General features: G+C 44.8%; 1 protein-coding gene across 1 annotated transcript in view; it reads right to left on the bottom strand.

Moving 5' to 3' along the window:
- Positions 1 to 19,815, bottom strand: part of DNER (delta/notch like EGF repeat containing) — a 175,996-nt gene that overhangs the window by 138,599 nt on the left and 17,582 nt on the right. The window contains exons 3-5 of the mRNA XM_015585382.2: positions 19,389 to 19,697; positions 16,998 to 17,092; positions 14,616 to 14,782 (exon numbers count right to left, since the gene is read on the bottom strand). Of these exons, the coding sequence (XP_015440868.1) occupies positions 14,616 to 14,782; positions 16,998 to 17,092; positions 19,389 to 19,697 (571 nt within the window). The remainder of the gene's footprint in view (positions 1 to 14,615; positions 14,783 to 16,997; positions 17,093 to 19,388; positions 19,698 to 19,815) is intronic.

Genomic DNA, 19,815 nt, shown 5'->3' with positions numbered 1-19,815 from the left:
TGGTAACGAGAACGCACTTCCCTGACCTCCTGCTCCAGCCAATGGCCTCAGTGGATGCAGTAATCAAAACAGTTCTGAGCGCAAAGTGGTCCCAACCTCAGCCAGGAGCAACTCTGCACACAGAGACCCCCATACCAATTGAGATGGCAAGCCTCGTTATAAGGCATGCCCCACTCCAGACCACAAATACCACCCCCAATCCTGCTCCGGGGGCTTATCGAGAACGTGAATTACAGATTGTCCCCGCTCCCAATCAGCTCTCTCCCGAAATTAAATTCTTTAATTCACGGACACTGTCAGCTCAGTAAACTAAAAAGCATTTCCTTTATCTGTCCAGACCAGATTTTATTTACGCTTTGGTCTTCACCAAAGTCCTGGAACCACTATCTGATAGTCGATTCTTTCTGTAACTTAGCAAATTAAAAATTCTATCTGTCTCTCTTACGACCTTTCCAGTCCAAAATGCCAATCTGACAGTGTTTGAACAGACTGCTTTCACTACTGAAAAAACCAAGAAGGATCACAGTGTCTAAGGCAGGGGTCCAAAAATAAAACAAAGCAAAATGAACCGTCGTTCGTATCCAAAACAAAGAAAAAATCATCAAACACTTTGAGTGGCTCTCAATCTTTCTAGCTTCTGTTTCCAGTGCTCATTGTAGGTCCGCGTTGGTGAAAAGGGCTGACTGCCCGCCGCAGTGGGGGACCTGGCTCCTGAGTGGGATATACGAGCTTTGGAATCAGGCTCGTTTGTAGGAGCCAATCACACTTTGATATTTTAAAGGAAATGCTTCTTAAAATACAACTACCACATAATAGCAAATTAATTCATGAATTCGCTGATTGTTTTTCATTCATGAATGTTAGCTATGTATATTATACCCTCCTCATAAGTACAAGCATTATTTCCAATTCTAAAAACTCTGTTTTTCCAAACTAATTGCCCAGTCTTACGCATCCTTACGTGCCCGCTCCCACGCACTCTCAGGGCTACCCTTTATGGTGATCTGCCTATCAAATCCTTTAAACCACACATTTGTGCAGACGTGTCTGTGCATCTCTGTGCGAGCGAATCTGCGTGTGGATGTGCACGTAGGTACATATGTATATGTATGTGCAGATCTGTGTGTGATGGGTGGATGTAGGCACGTGCATCTATGTATTTCGACAAGGTATTCTATGCGATAGGATCACATTACAAAATCTAAAAGAAGCAAAACAAGCCAAACCGAATGTTTCAGGGGCTGTGATTGTCTTGTGTCTGTGTCCGATTAAGTTCTCTGTGGCATTTACGGAAACCAGAACCATCCTGGACTTTCAGTCGCGTGAGAATCTCACGCTTGATTTTGTTGTTGTTTTGCAGAAGCAAGTTCGAGTCGGGTTTCTACACTTACAAAACAATCCCCTCTGATTACTTAGCAATAATTCAATATTTATTGAATCTATTCATTCAACAAATATTTACCGTGTACCTACTATACACCATGTGTTAAATGCTTCTGATACAATAGGGAACAGGCTTTATATAGTTTCCTGCCTTCTCTGTGCTTACATTCTAGCAGGAGAGACGGTTAAAAATATGTCAGCACTATTCTCTGTTAGAAAGGGATTAAGTCCTGGGAGGGAAGGGGAGCAGAGTAAGGGGGTACGGCGTCCTGGGGGCTTACGTGAGGGTGAGGGGGTCGCTGCTGTACAAGAGGTAGCCAGAACGGGCCAGACCATGAAAGTGAGAGGCCAGCAAGGACACGAAGCAGTAGGGGAGTGAGCCAAGGTGAGGCGGTAACCGATACAAAGGTCCCCGAGAGGGGATGATGCCCAGAATGTTCTAGAAATGGTCCAAGTGGTAGAATCAAGAGGAAGAGCAGTGGGAGACACGGTCAGAGAATGAAGGGGCAGGCCTGTCAGGCCTCGGGGGACTCTTCAACGGGAGATGCTATGGGTCGTCAGCCGAGGCAAGCCATGACACGGCCCCCCCGGAATATGGCCCCACTCTAGGAGGCAGGGCAAAAGCGGGAAGACCCGCAGGTGACAGAGGCTGGGGCTGGACCAGGCTAGGTGGAGAGATGCGCTCGGGACGTGTCCAAGTTGGAGCCAAGGGACTTCTTGATGGATGCATGGCGGAGGCGAAGAGGAAGTCCACGGGTGCTGCCCGGACTGGGGGCCTGACTGACCACCAGAGGGACCGCCTCAGTGGCGATGGGAGGACACACTCAGAGTGCAGTGCCACTCAGGACGCCTCTGCTTCTAAGATGGGACCTCGAAGGTCCTCTCTCCGATTCGCTCTTCCTGTCCTCTTTCCCGCCGTCTTCTTCCTCCTCCTCTTGGGGCCGCCCCTTTGGCTGGCTCGCCTTCTCCTCCCACATGCTGCCTACGGCGAAACAGCGGCCTCTCCCCGACCCGCCTCGGCACCTGCACCACCTCCTCTCCCGGTACGGTCCTTCTTTCCAGGAGCTTCCGTTCTAACCTTCACCCAGAAGACCCCACATCTCAATCTCAAGCCGTAGCCTCCCCCTGCCATGGGGTTCTGTATTTCCGACTAACCGTCACACACACATCTGAACTGAGAGCAACCCCTGTTTTCAAAAAGAGCCTTTCTTTCCAGCTGGGTATATTCCTATTAGTAAGGCCTTCCGACGTGAAACCCTGCCATCTGTCGCTTTGGACGTTGTCTTTTATTTCCTCTTGCTTCTCTAATACGCAATCATGTCTAGAGAAGCGACCTTCACAATGTCCCTGGGGCCGATCGTCCTGCTTTCGGCGACCACTCCCAGTTAATTTTCACCCTCTTCCCCACCAAAAGCTTCTCCACAGTCCTCACCATATCATACCATTGTCACGACCTACCCTTCCCATGCTTTAAACCTTGGATCATCGCAGACTAGCTAAATACAAAGCCCTTTACATAGCACACAACCCCCTTCGCAGCCTCGCTCCTGCTTCCCGCTCTTTTCCTGTCTATGGCTTATTTATTAAAATCTACTTCTTCGGCCAGATTGACCGATCATCCTGAAACATAGGCATTCTCCCTCCCACATGGCTGCTCACACCACTCCTCTTACCCTGGATGTCTCTCCCTCTCATACCTACTCTTCAGTTCAAGGCCACGTTCAAGATATACCTCAAATCCAAAGCCTTCGCTTTCCCCGTGGTGATCATTCGTCACCTCCGAATTCGTGTAGCCCTTCAATGGGCCGTGCAATTGATCCGACACTGCACGTGGACTCCTCTGTCTTCTCATTTGCCACTACGTGCAACATCATCTCCAAATCGTTCCCATCTAACAAGGGAAACAATTACCGATTCTGCAAATATGTATAATCTTCCTCTTACTTCAGCTGCCGAGAGGCGGCAGGGACCCTTGCACGCTGGGTCGGTTCCCAGGCGAGCTCTTGGCAGCGGCGGACCCAGGTGATGCACAAGACCGAGAGAAGAACTCAGATCCAACAAACAGAGAGCAGAGAGGCTGCCGCGATAACGAAATAAAAAAGGGTTGAAAGACCAGGAAGAGGAAGGAGGGAAAGGCCTGGAAGGCTGGGAGCTGGGCTGAGATCTAGGGGAGCCGACGTGGAGAGGGGGAGAGAGAGAATGTCGCAAAGCAAGTGCCGAGCAGGTGGAGACCATGGGGAGCAGCGGGCGGGTAAGACGGACGAGATGTTTGCTGCGCCGCGGAAACGTATTTTTCCTACTCTTATTCACATTCCCTCAAAAAGAGGAATAAAGATGTCAAGTGTTTGTTTAAATTCATTTTTTGGCTACTGGACTGTGTTTATCTGAATACGGCTTTACGAACAAGACTGAGTCATGGGACAACAAGACTGATCTGGGTTACTTAATGCGTATGTCCTGCCTTCCCGAAGGCTAAAATCTCTCAAAGTCAGGACGTGGGACCTCATATTTCTTTGTATCCCTAATACTGAGCACGGTGTCCTACACGTAGCGATTAATCAATAAATGTGACCGGTGATAACCAGGGATGTGGACAGCTGAGCAGATGACGTAGGGCCTATTTTTCAACACAGCAGCATTCCCGAGGCTCTCATCTGTTATTAGTGATGTAGCCAAACAGTATTCGTCAGCGTATTTATTTAAGGAGATTTTCCATTTGTCTACCGAGCAAATGTAACTTTTGTAGGTCAAACTCGCAATTACAGCATTAAAACAGAACAGCCATGACAGCACTGCTTGTTAAGGATGCATGTGAATACCAAAAATACCATGGCATTCAAGACCCAAATGTCAGAGAGAGCATTACAGAAGAAAGAGCAAGGGAGTCTTTATGAAATGCAGTCCTAATGATTTATATTCTTCACCGAAAATGACAATTTCCTCTTGCTGATACGCCCTACTTTGGTCCAGTTACTTGCTGCTCTGAGTTTTAGCCCCCAGATCTTTGTGAAAAAAACAATTACAACTACCATGATTTTGTGCCAAAATCGAATGATCATTTCTAAAGCCTCCCAAACAGGTTTTCAGAACATCTGTCCATTCTGGAAAATTCTTTGCCCTATTCTCAAAGAATAATTCTGACCTCATGAAAAAAATCTACGATAGATGGAACTAAATTATCTACCTTCAAGTTACTGCGGGTTGATTAAATAAACCGGAAGTGGGGAAGCAGAAGACTTTAATAAGACGAAGAGGTGGAAAGGAAACTGGGCTGCGGTCTTCTGGAAGACGGACGTTCTTAGCAGAACATCAAGCGGAAGAAATGTCACTAGAGCCTGACAATGGGACAGGGGCCATGAGAGCAGCAGAATGTCACTTGTTCACTCTGCACGCCCTTCTCGCCATTTTACCATAAGCCAATGTGCAAATGCGATGAGACGCTGAAACCATTGCATTTACCATCACGCTGGTGTGCAAAGGCCACAGTGTGATGAAACCAGCTTAAATATCCTCTGTTGGAAGAGATGTGTGTGATCTGTCCCTTTTCTGGAAACTGTAAATGACCACTTTATTCTTAAGGAGTTCCCTGAATTTCAGACTGTTAAGGAAGTTGTTAAGAGGTATATGTAAACTTCTAGTTGAATCTGGTTAACAGCATCTAGCCAAAAGCCGATGGAAGGGGAACAATACACTATTTCAAAGATAAACTGGTTGTCATGAATGAAAATTAGGTTAAGGACAATTTGATAATTGATGTCAAATTTGTCATTGAAATATGCAAACCCTTTGATCCAGCAAATTCCGTATCAGGGAATTTAACTCAAATAAATCATCAGAAAAGATGCAAAGATGCGGTAATAATGATGTTTGAAATTCTGTCTAAAGAGGCAAAAGAAAGGAGGGAATTAATTGTTTAACAATAGCAGGTTGATTAAATAAATTATAGTACCTTGATTCAATGGAACGCTATACAGTCATTAAGAAGAAAACTATAGGTTTATATTTATTAACACAAAATGATACATTAAGTGAAAAGAGCAAATAACCAGACAAGTGAATGTGTTCTTCTTTCCAAAAAAGTGTGAATATTATTTATATTTATAACATCTACTGTCATGGAGCGTTTTTCATTTTTCAAGAGTAAATTAGAAAACTTCCTTCTGGTGAGAGAATTCCAAAATCCCAGGGGTTTATATATTTAGTCATGAGAATTAATCGTTCTATCTGTCTCTCTCTTTCTCTTGCTTCTCTCCCCTTCCCTCTCTCCCTCTTTCCCATCCTTCCACCTTAGAAAGAACAGAGAGAAGAGACGTTATGAAGAAGCAGAAATTTGACTGTACAAAAAAGCAATTAAATAAATTACTTTGTTAGTTGAAATCTGCACTAACAGAAGCTAAGAAAAGCGTGTGACAGTAAACTGGCAAAGCCCCGAGAAGGTGATCTCTAAGTTAAAAGAAGCACGGAAAGTTTTAAAGAAATATTTCAATCAAATTCTGTGGGTAAGATTTGGGTTAAAATTCACTAGCATCAGTTAGGGAAAAAGGTATTTCTTTCCAGAGTCAACAAGAAATTCTTTAAAATATAAAAATAATTGCCCTGATCATTGTTTAATTTTCCCACATTAATCTAGAAGCATTAATCTTTATTTTTTAAATAAAAGGCTGAAGGAGAGGGAGAAAAGATGAGGCAGAATGGGAGGGAGAGAGGAGAATTTATGACCGAAAAAAGACATACCTTCAATTTGCTTCTCAAAACCAAGCAGACCCCTCCACCTAACTCATCAGGCATGAATCACAGAATTACCGGCCACTTCTTTGTTCTCCTAAATTCTGAAACTGGTGCCTAAAGTCTCCGGAAGCACCTTCATAACTTAGTCATGCTGGCATGCAAGGACTTAATCTAGCTTTACACTATCATGCAATTGTCCTTTATTTCTGAAGGACTAATCAACTAGTACTGTTGATTACTTCCTAGAATTTGCACATATTATGGCGTGTGGAAGAATGGCCTTAGGAGCTTGTAAACTATCCTGCATGGAGTAGTCAGGTCTACGGTCGACCAGCAATCTGCCTTTCTCTGAAGCCTGATGCCAAGGACTGTCCTGAAGGGTAAGAGAAAGGTCTCATTCATCTTTGTTCACCTGCTCTAATTCCACCCCAGCCTGGACAACCATCAGTCAGTGGGACCCAGTGAGCCTCAGGCTGCCAGCTATAGTACCTCACATGTACATAATGGAATGCATCTTTCTTAACACTGCTTAGCTTATCACCACAATCAATAGGTACCAATAAGTAAATGAGGCCGACAATAACAATATTTAAAAAGATGGGAGCGGGGCGATCAAGTTCAAGGCCAACTAATAAAAAGAAAAAGTCCTAATATACATCACCAATAACAAGATCAAAAAGAATAATCTCGATTGCTGATCATATGGAAATCTGGTTTTAATTTAAGTAAAATTTAAAAGAAATCTTCCAACTAAGCAAATGTGAGCTGTAAGAACGGTACCTGAATTAGGACAGCCTTATACTTCCCCCGTTTTTGTTCTCTTCCAACTATTACTTTCTATTTGAACATTTCCAAGTTTATTCCCCCTCTTTGCGGAGTTCAATAGACCATATTCAACTGCGGTTTTAAGCTGACCAGGAAAAGGTGACACATTTGCATTTTCTTTGTTAAATCTTAAGCTTTTTAGCCAAAGAAGATATTAACGTTTCTATAGCTGGTAAAACTTCTAAACTTTTTTTGGACTGTTTTACTCCTGCCCCCCAGAGGAAGATATCTTAAAGGACAAAGTGCAAAATGTAGCATTCCCAAAAGGATGATGAAAAGTTTCTTTAGTTTTCTTTTTTCTTTCTTTTTTTTTTTTTACATTTGATCCTGTAAAATACTTTTCATGTAATGAAAGGGGAAAAGAAGTTTAAATGTCACAGAGGTGGGATGCGGAAATCGACAAAGAATTCTAAAGATTGACATTTGCAGCTGGAAATTTTCTTTGCATGGCATTTACTGAGCGGAATAACTCTTACATATGAATAAAATGTAATCACTCCGGCGACCACTGTGCAGCCATCATGGTACAAGGAGCTATGATACAGGGCCTTCTCTAGAATTTTACAGTTTAATGAAAGATATAAGATCATCATACTAAAAAAAAAAAAAGAGAGAGAGAGAGAGAATAGGGAACATTCAGAGGCTAAATGGTGTGATACTGGATGAAAATAAGATTATCAGAGGGAAAAATGTGATTTAAACAGCTGGTAAAGCGAAGATTTTGTAGAAGAGCTGGAAGAAAGGGAAGGAAACAGCTTGGGGGGCCGGGGGGGCGGAAATGATGCCAGCTGCACAGAGAGAACAAACGGGAAACCAGCTTGGGGTTGGGTGAACATCTGGAACAGGTGACCAGAGATCCCAACCACAACATTCAGAAGTGGGGATGATGTCAGCATGTAAGAGCTGGGCACTGTCCGAGGCAGAACTGCTGCGGGTGTCACAAAGACAAGATCTGGACCACAGAGACGGGGCCCCCCATGCGCACAGAAGCCAGACGGGGTAACGGTTGTGAAGAGGTCGCTTATACTTGCAGGAAATTAGATTTCACTTCAGGAAGCTGGAGGAAGCTCTGTTCCTGTGGGCTTAGAGGGGAAGATTCCAATCCAGTGTCTAGCCGAGGGGCCAGAGACTTGAGAAGCCCAGATTTAAGAAGGCTGGTGAGATGTATGCTCAATCCATCTCCACCTCCACTCCTAGCAGCTAACAAAATAGTGCAGGTCTGTTTGCGGATGACCTAGAGGCTAAAGGATTCATTACAACTAAAACTGTATCCGACACGATCCTAGCAGCTAACAAAATAGTGCAGGTCTGTTTGTGGATGACCTGGAGGCTAATTACAACTAAAGCTGTATCTGACACTATCAGCGTTGAAAGGAGTGATTTGAGAAAATGTTCTGGCAGCAACCTGCCTACAGGAAAGGGGAGTGAAGCCATTTCAAAGTATCAACCTTGCTTTACCGGGTCAGAGCTAAGAATACCCATCCTTATACGAAAGGACCTAAAAACATCATAATCAATGAAGACGTTATCAAGGGATAGCAAAGAATATTCTGAAATTTCAAGTGTCCCAACCAATATCTTATTTCTTTATATCCTAACTTATTCTATAAGATCCGAGGGGCTCGCAGTGGATATATACCATTCAACACTGAAATACAAATTAAAATAGACATCGGAGCCAGGAAAAATATCACTGGAATGGTGTATAGAAGAGAGATGAGCCGGCCATCAAATCTTCACAGCGGCAAGAGTTGAACTACCAGTTTGGTTCTGCATTTCCTGGTGGCCTTTTCCGACAGGTCAGAGGAAGACGCATGCTGAGCATCTCTTACTCCACATGGGGATTCTTCCTTCTGACGCATCCTGGCCCTTTTCTCTTCACGTCCCTTCCCTGCCACCCTGAATCTTCCACGGGGAGCCAGATCCTGGCTGCTCCACGTGGTCCTTGCGACCGGAGGGCACTCACGAGGACAGTCAGTGACGAGCACGTTTATCTCCTGGTTCCTTTTGACTCCCGAGCAAGAAACAAAAGAATCAATCAACAAAGGTCTGAGATACAGTAAGACCCATCTAGACAGCGGATGCCTAAATTGCTCAAATAGGCACAAGCAAAAAAATTACTGTTGGTCACTATGCCCGGCTTTGGGGAGCTGTCCAGCCAAACTATGACATTAAAGGAAAACAATCTCCTGCGCTTCCTTTTCTATGGGAACTTTTCCCCTTCCAACGCTGCCCACCACCCCTACCCGACCTATCATAGTCCTCCGTGGAGCAGTCTCCCCCAGATCGCTCTGGCCATCACATATAGAGGCTGAGAAACCCCAACTGCAGCTAGATTACTTTCAAAACACAGTTTAAAGGATGAGGCTCATGGCAATCATTTACTCAGAAGGGAGGAAAGAGATGGAATTCGCCATTAGGAAAATAGAGCTTTAGTAAGGGATTCCAGATGACTACCTGAAAAGTCATGTCAAAGACTAGAAGGTCCCGCCTTTGCCTGCTGAGTATGAACAGAGATGCGGGAAATAAAATTCACACCAAGAGCACTTAATGTTACATAAATTTGTTCATATCCAAGATGAGAGGCAGCTGGAGAAGTCAATGGGATTTTCAAAGGTTCTGTTACGTGCTTGTTGAAGTTAAGTTCTGTTTCCCGTTGTGATGGCCATTAGTCAACTTCTAGCACTATTATTAACTTATCTTAATGACACAGACTCCTATGCCATGAAAATATCACATCCTGCCCTGTGTCCATCTGAGGAGAATACTTTGCCTGTCCTACCTCCCCGAGCAGTCAGCGACTCCTCCCCCTGAATCTAATGGCCACTTTCGCACCTCTCTTGTCTCTGCCTCGTGGCCCCATTTACTCAGAGACCACAGCTAAATCATCTCTGCACATCCAAGCTAGCACAGTGCCTGGGAAGTAAGAGGCATGCAATGTGTACCTTCTAAACCAATACAGAACTGAGTATTTCCTACAGCCTTGCTGCCTAAAAAAGGTAAGTAAATAAAAGTAGGTTAAATTCCTTGATATGGAGACTTAGGAAGCAGCCCAACCTATCAAAGAAAATGTCACTGAATGAGCACAGAACGTATGTATCCTCACACAGTTTAAAGTGGCAGTTTCAACATCTTTAGAGACTCAGATGTCTTTGAGAAGCCAATGGACTTTGGGCTCCTCCGAAGAAGGATGCACAAACACGTAAGAGTTTGCAATGAATTTTCAGAAGATTCATAGGATCCGTGAAGTGACCTTTGACCCCCATGACTGCCGCAAAACCAGGGGCCAGTTGAGCCCGGATCAGGATCTTTTGCCCAAGAATAACAGCATCCGTTGGTTGTGTATCGAAAATGTCACTGTTCTTTTTTAAACACGTCAGTATAATCTATCGGACTACAAAAGACTTCGTCTCTGAGGAAGCATCACGATGCCAGCGAGGATACATGTATCAGGTGCGTCCACAACGACCCAAACCCCTGGGGCCGAGAAGGTCCATCGCACAGGCTCAGTCTCGTTACCTCAGTAAAAGAAAAGTCATCGCTGTCACTGGACCCACTAAAGCGCCACGTTAGTCCTCCTTATTTCTCAAGAGGACAAAATAAAGAGAATACACTGCTTTAAAAATCGTTTTGCATGACAAGCATCTTTTCAAACTGGAAACTTAGAATCGAGGAAATTTAAAGCGATCCACGGCTCCTAGGGGGCACCCAAGGGTCAGGCACAGACTGGGGAAGTTTGTAATCCAGTTAAGACACCAGATATGGAGACCCGGGAGTCACTGATTTCCAGACTTCTGGGGCTAATTTAGGAGCTTTAATCCAAAAGACGTGACCCCAGCTCCTCCAAGGCCATTATGACGGGTGGCAGGTTGCACCATTTGTCCTTTTGTGAAGTTAAAGCGGATCTAAAGTATTAAGCTTTATAGCAGGTCACAAATGAAACACCACCGGTCAGGATTAAACATAAAAGGAACCTATTTTTATGATGTAAATGAGATATAAAAAGGTACTGAAAACTGTAAGGAAGAATGGGACAAGTGTCGTGTAAGCGATAGAAAAAATAGCGGATTATGAGCAGGGGAACAGAATGAGAGACGAGAAAAAGGCAGATTATGAGCAGCTAGAAAGAACAGAGAGAAGAATAAGCTGGATCGCAATGAAAATAATTTCAAAGAAGAAGATACAATACCGGACTGAGAGAGCGACAACGCGACGAGAAACGAGAAAAATGTCGAGGAAAACGTGGGTTTTCTCTGAGCGCGTGGGCAGCTGGGAAGTAGGGGTGACGCGGAGAAGACCCCCCTGGGTTTTCTGATCATGGAGAAGCAGCCGTGAGAATTATCCGAGACGGTCTGTATGTCTGTGAGAATTTAGGAGTCGGAGGACACTTGAGCATCCGTGTGGAGTGGACTCTTCGGCTGGCCGATTTTCTCCGAACCGCTCCAAATGAGGAGAGTTTAAATGAGGTCTGAAAGGGGAATCTATGTGGGGGTCAGAGGCCCGGGAAGGACAGAGTAGGGGTCCAGGTCACGATGGGACAGGTCATGGAAAGACAGAGCAGACGCCCACCCAGTAAAAGTGAGGGGAAGTATACCTAAGGGCAGGTGACCAAAGGAAATAAAACCCAGGGAAGGAGTTTTCCAGTGGGGCTCTCGCCCTAAAGAGGTGACAGCTTCCAACAGCTTTCTGACACAGAAGTCACACACAGAGGGCCGCTTTGTCCTTCACCCCCGAGACTGCCCAACACGGCGATGTGGCCAAGCGATGTCAAGTTAACAAAATACCAAAAAAAATGACCTTACGTCAGACAGGCAAGCCGTAACTGTGCTTCACAGAGAGGGGACAGGTGTCCTGAATCTTTCCTATTTGAAAACAGAAACTATGGGGCAAATGAGTCCCTTGGAGAGCCGGCCACCACCTACCATGGCTCTCATGGAGCAGACACCAAACAAAGGTTAATTTAGTTATTTACCCCAAAACATTGCATAAAGCAAGTAGCATATATGGAAGAGACGTATTTAGGAAAAACAGAAAGGTTATTGAAGGAGAGAGCAGAAGAGTTGAACTGGGTGACAACATAGCAGGAAAGAAGTTGACGGACTAAGACGCAGAAAAAAAAAGAGCTTCCTACTTTGTAAACATTTTATCATCTCTTTCTATAAAACAGCATAAATATTCATAAGAACATGGTAATGAAGGAAAGCTAGAAAAATTAAATGTAGTGGCACTGAAATAGGTCAAATATAAGTATGTTACCATCAGCCGGAATGTGTAGAACATTAACGTTTGGCTGTTTGCGATAAACTTTAAAAAGGAATATTTGTGTAAAGCTGGTGACAGCAACCTAGTCTGTCTCTCAAAGATCCAGAAGGGATACCTCTGCTCCGTGCATAGAAATATTAAAATACCTCGGTCATCAGTCGCATGCACAAAATCTATTGACGGTAAGGGGGAGAAAGGAAAGAGCCCATTCCTAAAAGTGAATTCACACTTCTTTCTAAAAAAGGAGCCATGGTGACTAAACACAGCAACACAATTCTGGAACTTTGCTCTCCCTTTAGTATGTAAGTGTTATCCCACCCACACGGGCATCAGTCTGCTCATCTGTCAAATGAACGCCGTTGTCCTCTTCCAAATAGTCTTTTGGTTCTATGCTAAAGTGTATTCATGTCTTCAGAGCGCAGTATAGGAAAAATAAATTAATCTAAGAAGCTGCTTTTTTAAAAAAATTAAACAAAAAGAGCATTAAACAGATGTCAGTGCAGTAAGCATAAAGCTTCCGCAATGATCACAAAAGCTAAATCTTGTTTCTTTAAGATAAAAAGGCTTTGTAAAAAGAAGTAGCTGGCAGTGTGTAGGTGTAACCGATTTATCATCGTGAGAAACCTGGCCATTTTTCCCCCAGAAGGCGCTCGTACACGATTGTCTGCTACCTTTAAAGAGAAAGACACTAAAATATTGAGAGCTCCATTATAAAGCCACGTAAAACACTTAGAAAGCTCTCCTTAGGACACTTTAAAAGAAACCCGATCACAAATTTTCAAAATGGAAAATAACAGTTTCGAGAAATAAAGGATGTTATTCAAAATCACTGCCTCCTTACCACCATCTAAAGTGTAATTTTTGAGAAAGAATTCCTTAGTTATTAATATATGAAATTAAATTTTTAAAATTTTTCGGTAAAACCGAAACTAATTATCAAAACATGCAAACAATGTCCTTTTGGATAACTTGTTACAACGGGCATGGAAGTAAATGATAGTTACTAGGAACGGCTCGGGGAGTAAAATTTAGATCTGACTCTTCACAATCCTTCATCACACAATTTCTAACTGGTGATCCAGTACCATCTTAATAGCCACAAACTGGCTTGAAGTTAAAAAACCACCCTCTCCTCTTCCAACATCCATTCCCAAAGCTTATTTCTCCTTACCTTCTCCCCACCGAGGAAAATCTCTGCTCTCCCCAAGTTAGATTTGGGAAATGAGTATCTCATCACAGGAGGTTCAGTCAAATATAAAATGTAATACGAATTATATAGAGCTGAGTATTTCATTTTATCAGTCATATCTTCATTATGACATTTGCATCAAACACGCATCTTACGGAATGTCTTAATGTATATTTTCCATTCAATTTAGCAAAATATTTTTTTTTGCTAAATTATACAGAAAAAAAATACAGAAAGTAACCTAGACTCATCCCTCACACTTGTAATTTATACTTCCACAGCCGTGTTCATTAAACCCTCCAACATCCAGAGAGACAGGTGCTGCCACTCACCCCCGCTCACCCCCTCGCCCCATCTTCCAGGTGAGAGCTGTTGAACCACATGACTGGACAGGAGAAGGTATCAACAGCAGGATGCAGGGGCTGCTTAGGCTCATCGGACTGGAATGGGTAGAGTTTGAACTTGAGCTTTTGTCTTTTGAGTGAGGCTGCATGATAGAACAAGCTCTAAAAAAAGTAGCTTTGCTATTGGCCAGCTAAGGTCTCAAGTTACAAATCCCAACCCCAAAGGCACTCTGTGCTGGGTGAGGGGCGTAGACCACCGGTAGGGGGCAGTCGGAATGCTAAACTCAGGGAAAGTCCAGCGGGGAGCAGGTGGCAGGGTGAAGGTCATGCTTCCTGAAGGCCGTTTCTCCTCCAGGGCAGAGGAACCTGAAAACAGCTAACTGGACGTGCGGTCGTTTACAGAAGGTTAAATTACAGATTTAACCACGTCTGAGAAAGAGTGAAAGTCAGAAGTGACCCACGGAGGAGGCGCGAGCGTGGTCTGAGTCAGTTCTGAGGCTCAGAAGTGGTAGCTCGTCTGCTGAGGTGCCATGCCCAGGGCCCTAGCTCAGGCCAAAAGCAAGTGGAAATAAAGGTTCTTCTGAAAGACCAATAGTCAGTGCCTCGAGGTGCCCACCATTCTTGGAAAAAGCAGAGCGAAGAGCTGGAAATTAAACTGAGATTCTGAGCCCGAAGTGCCAAAGATACCGCACCTTTGGCCAGGGCTGGGATGCTGTCTCAGAAATCCAGAGCCCACGCTTTTTCCACTCTGAGCCAATGTTACCTTAGAAACCAATTTTGATTATAAGCAAAATCTGGCAAAACTCCTTAGATACTGTTTCTGAACACCCAACCAAGGTTGGGCTGAACCAGACGTAGTGTCGGGTAAAAGACCCGTAACTCACCGATGAAGTGATTCTGTCCCAAGGCGAGCATCTCCTCCAACAGGACGAGGCCCCCGGGGGCTTGGAGGAGGGTCACGCTCCTGCCATCTATGAGGGAGCACTGTTGGAACCCTGTGGCCGTGACCTTCCACAGCAAAATCAGCGAGGCGGTGGCATCTTGCCGAATTCTGCTTTGAAAGTCCCACTCAGAAAGATTCACCTTAGAACCAGCCCATCAAATGAAAAATGAAAATAAAGGTGACGTGTATATCCACGAAGGTATCGGGGACTTGCTTCGATGATCTTACAAACAAGCGCCCACTCTGTGCACGCTCGTGGCTGTCATTTCCCACGTTTGGGAGAAATGTGTGTCTCCGACTAGATCAAAAATAGACCACAAACCCCTAACAGATAATTCACCTTTCAGGAACAATTTTAATCAATAAGAAAAAGGTATATTGAGTTCTTGTAGAGACAACTTCCGCCTCCGCACAATATAGAGTCCTGCTTGGTCTGATTTATTTTAACGGTGCAATGCATCCCGAAACAGCCACCTGAGAGGTGTGCTGTCAAAATACGCAAAACTATGTCACCTCCCATGCTTTGGGCCTCCCCTGACTTCTTCTTGTTTTCAGGAATGAGATGCCTTAGGAGACTAAGTGACCTCAGCCTCAGCTACCCGCTCAGACACAAACCGGCACCTCCATCCTTGCAACCCGGTTCTCAGGCAGCAAGAGCTACTGTCTCTTCCCCACGCAGGTTCCGTCCTAGCTCCCGGCCTTCGCCTCCCCCTCCACCTGGGAAACCTGTCGTTCTGCCAGGCTTAGCCTCCAGATCACCTCTTCCCTGATCCCCAGATCCCCCACCCAGCAGCTGTCCTTCCCTTCGTCTGTATCCCCAAAGGGCTGGGTCTCTACCTGGGGGAGAGGATCGTGCACTCCGTGCACAGTGCTGCCCCCAGCCCAGCTCAGAGCTCCTGGCTCGCAACAGGGTGCTCAGTAAAGGGCTGAGAATTAGAATTGGGAATAAATTAACGTGGAAGGGGCTCTGAATTCACCCCCACAGGTGAATTCAGAGCACTCAGAGATTATTGGGCAGCCCCCTCTCCCTCCGCCTGGGTCACACTCTGCTACTTCTGCCCAGCTCTGCAGCCTAAGCGGGTCTTAGGGAATTCCAGGTTTGTGGAAAGGGGAAAAATGGTATTTAAAGAGATAGAAGACCAGTACTATTTGGAAAGGCTTATAAAAGTAAAATAATATGACCTAGACGAGAGAGGACTGGGAGATGGTTTTAAAAACATAGAAGAAACTAATGAACCTGATTTCCCTAAAACCAGCTCCTGACTATGGGGGTTCATCTGCCTGATGAGCAAGGAAACGCTGAGGACTGGGGTCCCCCTGCTGGCAGAACGCGAAGCTGCCTCAGATGCTGCACCTGGGGGACTTCTCCCCTGTGCCCAAAGTTCAAGTTCACCGTCCATCCTGGCTCTTACGCCTTCCTTCCCCGACCCGAGTGAGTCGAGGCTGGGCGAAGGGATGCAGGTGCGGGGTAACAAAGTCCCTCCTCCCAACATTTTCAGGGGCTTCACTGCTTAGACAGCGAGGTGGGCAAAAATGCCCTGGAGGAATGGAAGATGTCTGTAACGCCCAGTGTCCCCTTAAAAAGGAGCCGATACAGCACACCGGTTAACCGGGAACAGGGTTCCTCAGTCTTCGGCAGTCCATGAAGGCTGGACAGCAAAATGCCCAATTTGTTACATGGCGGCTGCAGGGGGAGGAGGTAGCAGTTAATAGGAACAGAGAAGCGTGGGCAGTGGGAGCTATCCAACAGGACAAGGATGGCTCTATAATGCTGGCTCCACCCTCGCCCCCCAGCAAGGCACACAGCGGGTGTTCAGCCAACACTGCTTCCCTTTGCCTGGTCCCCATGCCCACCAGAGAGGGACAATGGGCAGAATGTAATCTGAAAGAGCTTAACTCTGACAAAACAGAACACTCTCTTCTCAACGGCTGGTTTTTAAAGAGAAAACTGTAAGGTTTCCATTTTTAATTTGGGGTAAATTATGCATAAGAATTTAACCAATGGTCCATTAAAATCTTAAGAGGCCAAAGAATTTGGGAAGCAAAAGTCATTTGGGAAGTGAAAGTCAAGATTTCTTATCTCGCACCTGACTCATCCATCCAATTCCACGATCCACATCTCCAGCCTGACTGGTTCCTCATTGCAATATTCTCCAAAACAGCACCCTTGAGTTTTTTGAGAGACACTGGCCATGTCTACACCTGGAACTCCATTCCTGTTTCTCACTGAACCACCCGGTTACAGACCAGTCGCACGGATAGACAAAGCCCAACATCCGGTCACAGTATAAATCTTAGCAGTTTTAACTGAGAAATTTCTTACTTGACTGAGGTGTTCTGTGGCACCTCAAAGGATGCCAGGCGGCCACCCGCTGAGCTATTAGAACTAGCGTTCCCACAGGCAATATCTGGAATCACCTGAACAAAAAGAAAAAGAAAAAAAAAGACGAGTTATAGGGACGGACCACAGTATGAGATAATATTATAAAACAAAATTCCCTGAGCTGCATCCCCACCATTCCTTTTGATGATGCTGGGGCGGAGACAGAGACAGGATAAAGTGAACCCTTTCAAACGCAGAAGAAACGGAAAGTTCTGCCATTCGAGTTTCAGAAATGTCAACGTGTTCCTGGGAGCAGCCCACCCATTCCCAGCGCTGCCAAAGCTGATACAGGATATTGCAGAAAAAGGAGCAGGGTTCATGCCTCGTTCTCTCATTCCACAAACAGTCGCTGGCCTCTGGGCGTAACAAGGGACTAAATGCTTAGAGCACAAGGAGGTGGCCTTTCAGGAGTAGCGTACACATGGGGGTGTAAACCTTAATGGCAAGGACAACGAGCCCTTGCACAAGCAATAGGCAAGAAGTGTCCGGTCTGGATGACCTTGCTCTGTGCAGAGTTGGGTCTCAAGAGCACACGTCAAGGCTAGGTAACTGGGAAGCTGTGGACTACACCTTCATTGTTTAAGTGACATGTTCCCCAAAATATTATACTGATGTGTACCCCCAAAAAAGCTCAAGGGTGGAAAAATGTGCTCATCAGAAAGCATATTGCAGATACTTGAGCTGTGTCCGGGGCCCCTGACCAAGTGATTCATTTATTCCTCATGTTGTGATCACTCCTCACCCATGAGAGTCCAAATAAAAGGGTCTGAAAAGCATCCCTCATCGTTAAATTGACTGGAAAAAAACAGATTCTCAGCACTTTCACCCCACACCTGACATCTGATAGTCAAATGCAACAGATAAAACCCATCGTGGATATTCAAAGATGTGAGTTCGACTTGCTAACTTTGTGTAGCAAACAACTGCTCCGTAAATGTTAGTCCTCCCAGACTCCAAAGGCTTCCTGTTTCTGAAGCATCCTTGCTCCATGAAAGGCGCAAGCCCAAACACACTCACACGTCTTCCTTCGGTTCCTCTAACCTGCTTCTTGAACAGCCTAACAAATAACAGCAGGACGAGAAGATGAGGCGTTTCTTTTTCATACTTACCAGCTGTGGGACGACACGTCTTTAAATAAATAGATTGAAATGGTTTGTTGGGGAGAAATTTTCTGTAAAGGACACTTTCTTGATACACGTGGAACCGAATCTAGTTCGCATTCAGGAAGTGAGTCATTCAGCGAAGAGGTATTAAAACCGGACCTTCAAAGCGTTTATTAAATGTCTGGGATCAGAACGCGTTCGGTGTTTTAGGCAAACTAAGAACAGCGCCCTGCAGACTGAACGTGGCCTTCGTAAATTGTGTAGCGATGAAACGAAATGAGTCGACTGGTAAGAATTACCCAAGAAAATGAGAGGAGCAAAGCTCCCTTACCTCCTTTTCCAACAAGGGAAACTTCTAGATAGACGCCTTCACTCTAAAAGTGCTACCCAAAGACCTGTCTGTTGTATTTGTTTAAGCTACAAAACCTGTAATGATATACAACCCCAGGTCTATACGGATGTTGCATAAATTATAAAATAGGGAATGGAATTACACTCTATCGATGTCACCTCACATTCATGATGTGGATTTGTTCCCAAAGGCTTCCAGCTAGCAAATTCACAGTTTACGTCAACTTTCAGGGGTGTGCTGAAAATCTTCTATTTTATATAATGAGACTTTTGATGAGCTTGAAAATACAATGAGCCGAACCCAGACTGGACGAGAGTCGATAAATAGAATTTGTTATTGCCAAAATGATAATATTTGCAAATTTCATTCTTAAATGTACTCTCAAAAGAGTTTAAAAATCAAGATAGCTTTTCTTTCTTCTAAATCCCAGTAAAGTGCTGCAAGCTGCCAAAAATAGAACCTAAACAATAACAAACAAAAAGTTGACCATAATATTCCATGAAGGACAAGTAGGTCAACAACGAAGGGTCTGTTATATGTTCATTTATATAACTCTTCATTGAGTTGTCTGCCCTCCAAATCTAAGATTATCTCACAGAAATGTATGTGGATATCGTTTCAGAAAATAATTCCATTCTTTTTCTTTTCTTGATTACTCTTTCTGTGCTCACGAAACAATCATAATCTAAATGTCTCATGTGTGTGACCAAGAGAGATTTCTCAATCTACTGCAGATGGGAATAAGGTAAGGCACATTGTTTTGTTCGGTGGGTAACTTAAAAGGTTTCCATCTTTATTGCTGATATTGGAACCACTGGAATTATTTTAACCTTGCCAGTTTCTTCCATAAAATTATATGTAACGAAACATTCTCACCTCCACTTGATCCCATTTCATTTCTACCACTTTCTGCCCCGTTTTTGGCTGCCATGTCGGCAGGGTCACGGTCGCCTGAGAGAGGGGCAGGATGACGTCAGGCTCTTGGGTAGCTGGGACAGGCTGAAGCTGTCTGGGCGCCACGGACTCGGTCCAGCCAGAGGCTGGTACACTGGGAAGTGCCTGCTCACAGTTTGGACCTTCAAAGCCATCATTGCAAAGGCAGAGGTAGCCATTGCTGCTGCTGCTGCTGCTGCTGCTGCAGTTGCCATGGTGACAAGGGTTGCTGGCGCAAGGATCCGCAACAAGCTGAAACGAGACCACAAACCGGTCAATGATTCCCTCAAAAGAAAAGCGATGGCATCGCTGGGAAGTTAGCTCCGTGTCTCAGGGCTGCTGCCCTAGAGGAAATGCTGTTCGGGTGGCA

The sequence above is a fragment of the Pteropus alecto genome, unplaced genomic scaffold (genome assembly GCF_000325575.1).
Source record: "Pteropus alecto unplaced genomic scaffold, ASM32557v1 scaffold110, whole genome shotgun sequence".
In the NCBI taxonomy this organism is placed as follows: Eukaryota; Metazoa; Chordata; class Mammalia; order Chiroptera; family Pteropodidae; genus Pteropus; species Pteropus alecto.
This window is presented reverse-complemented; position numbering and strand designations above follow the sequence as displayed.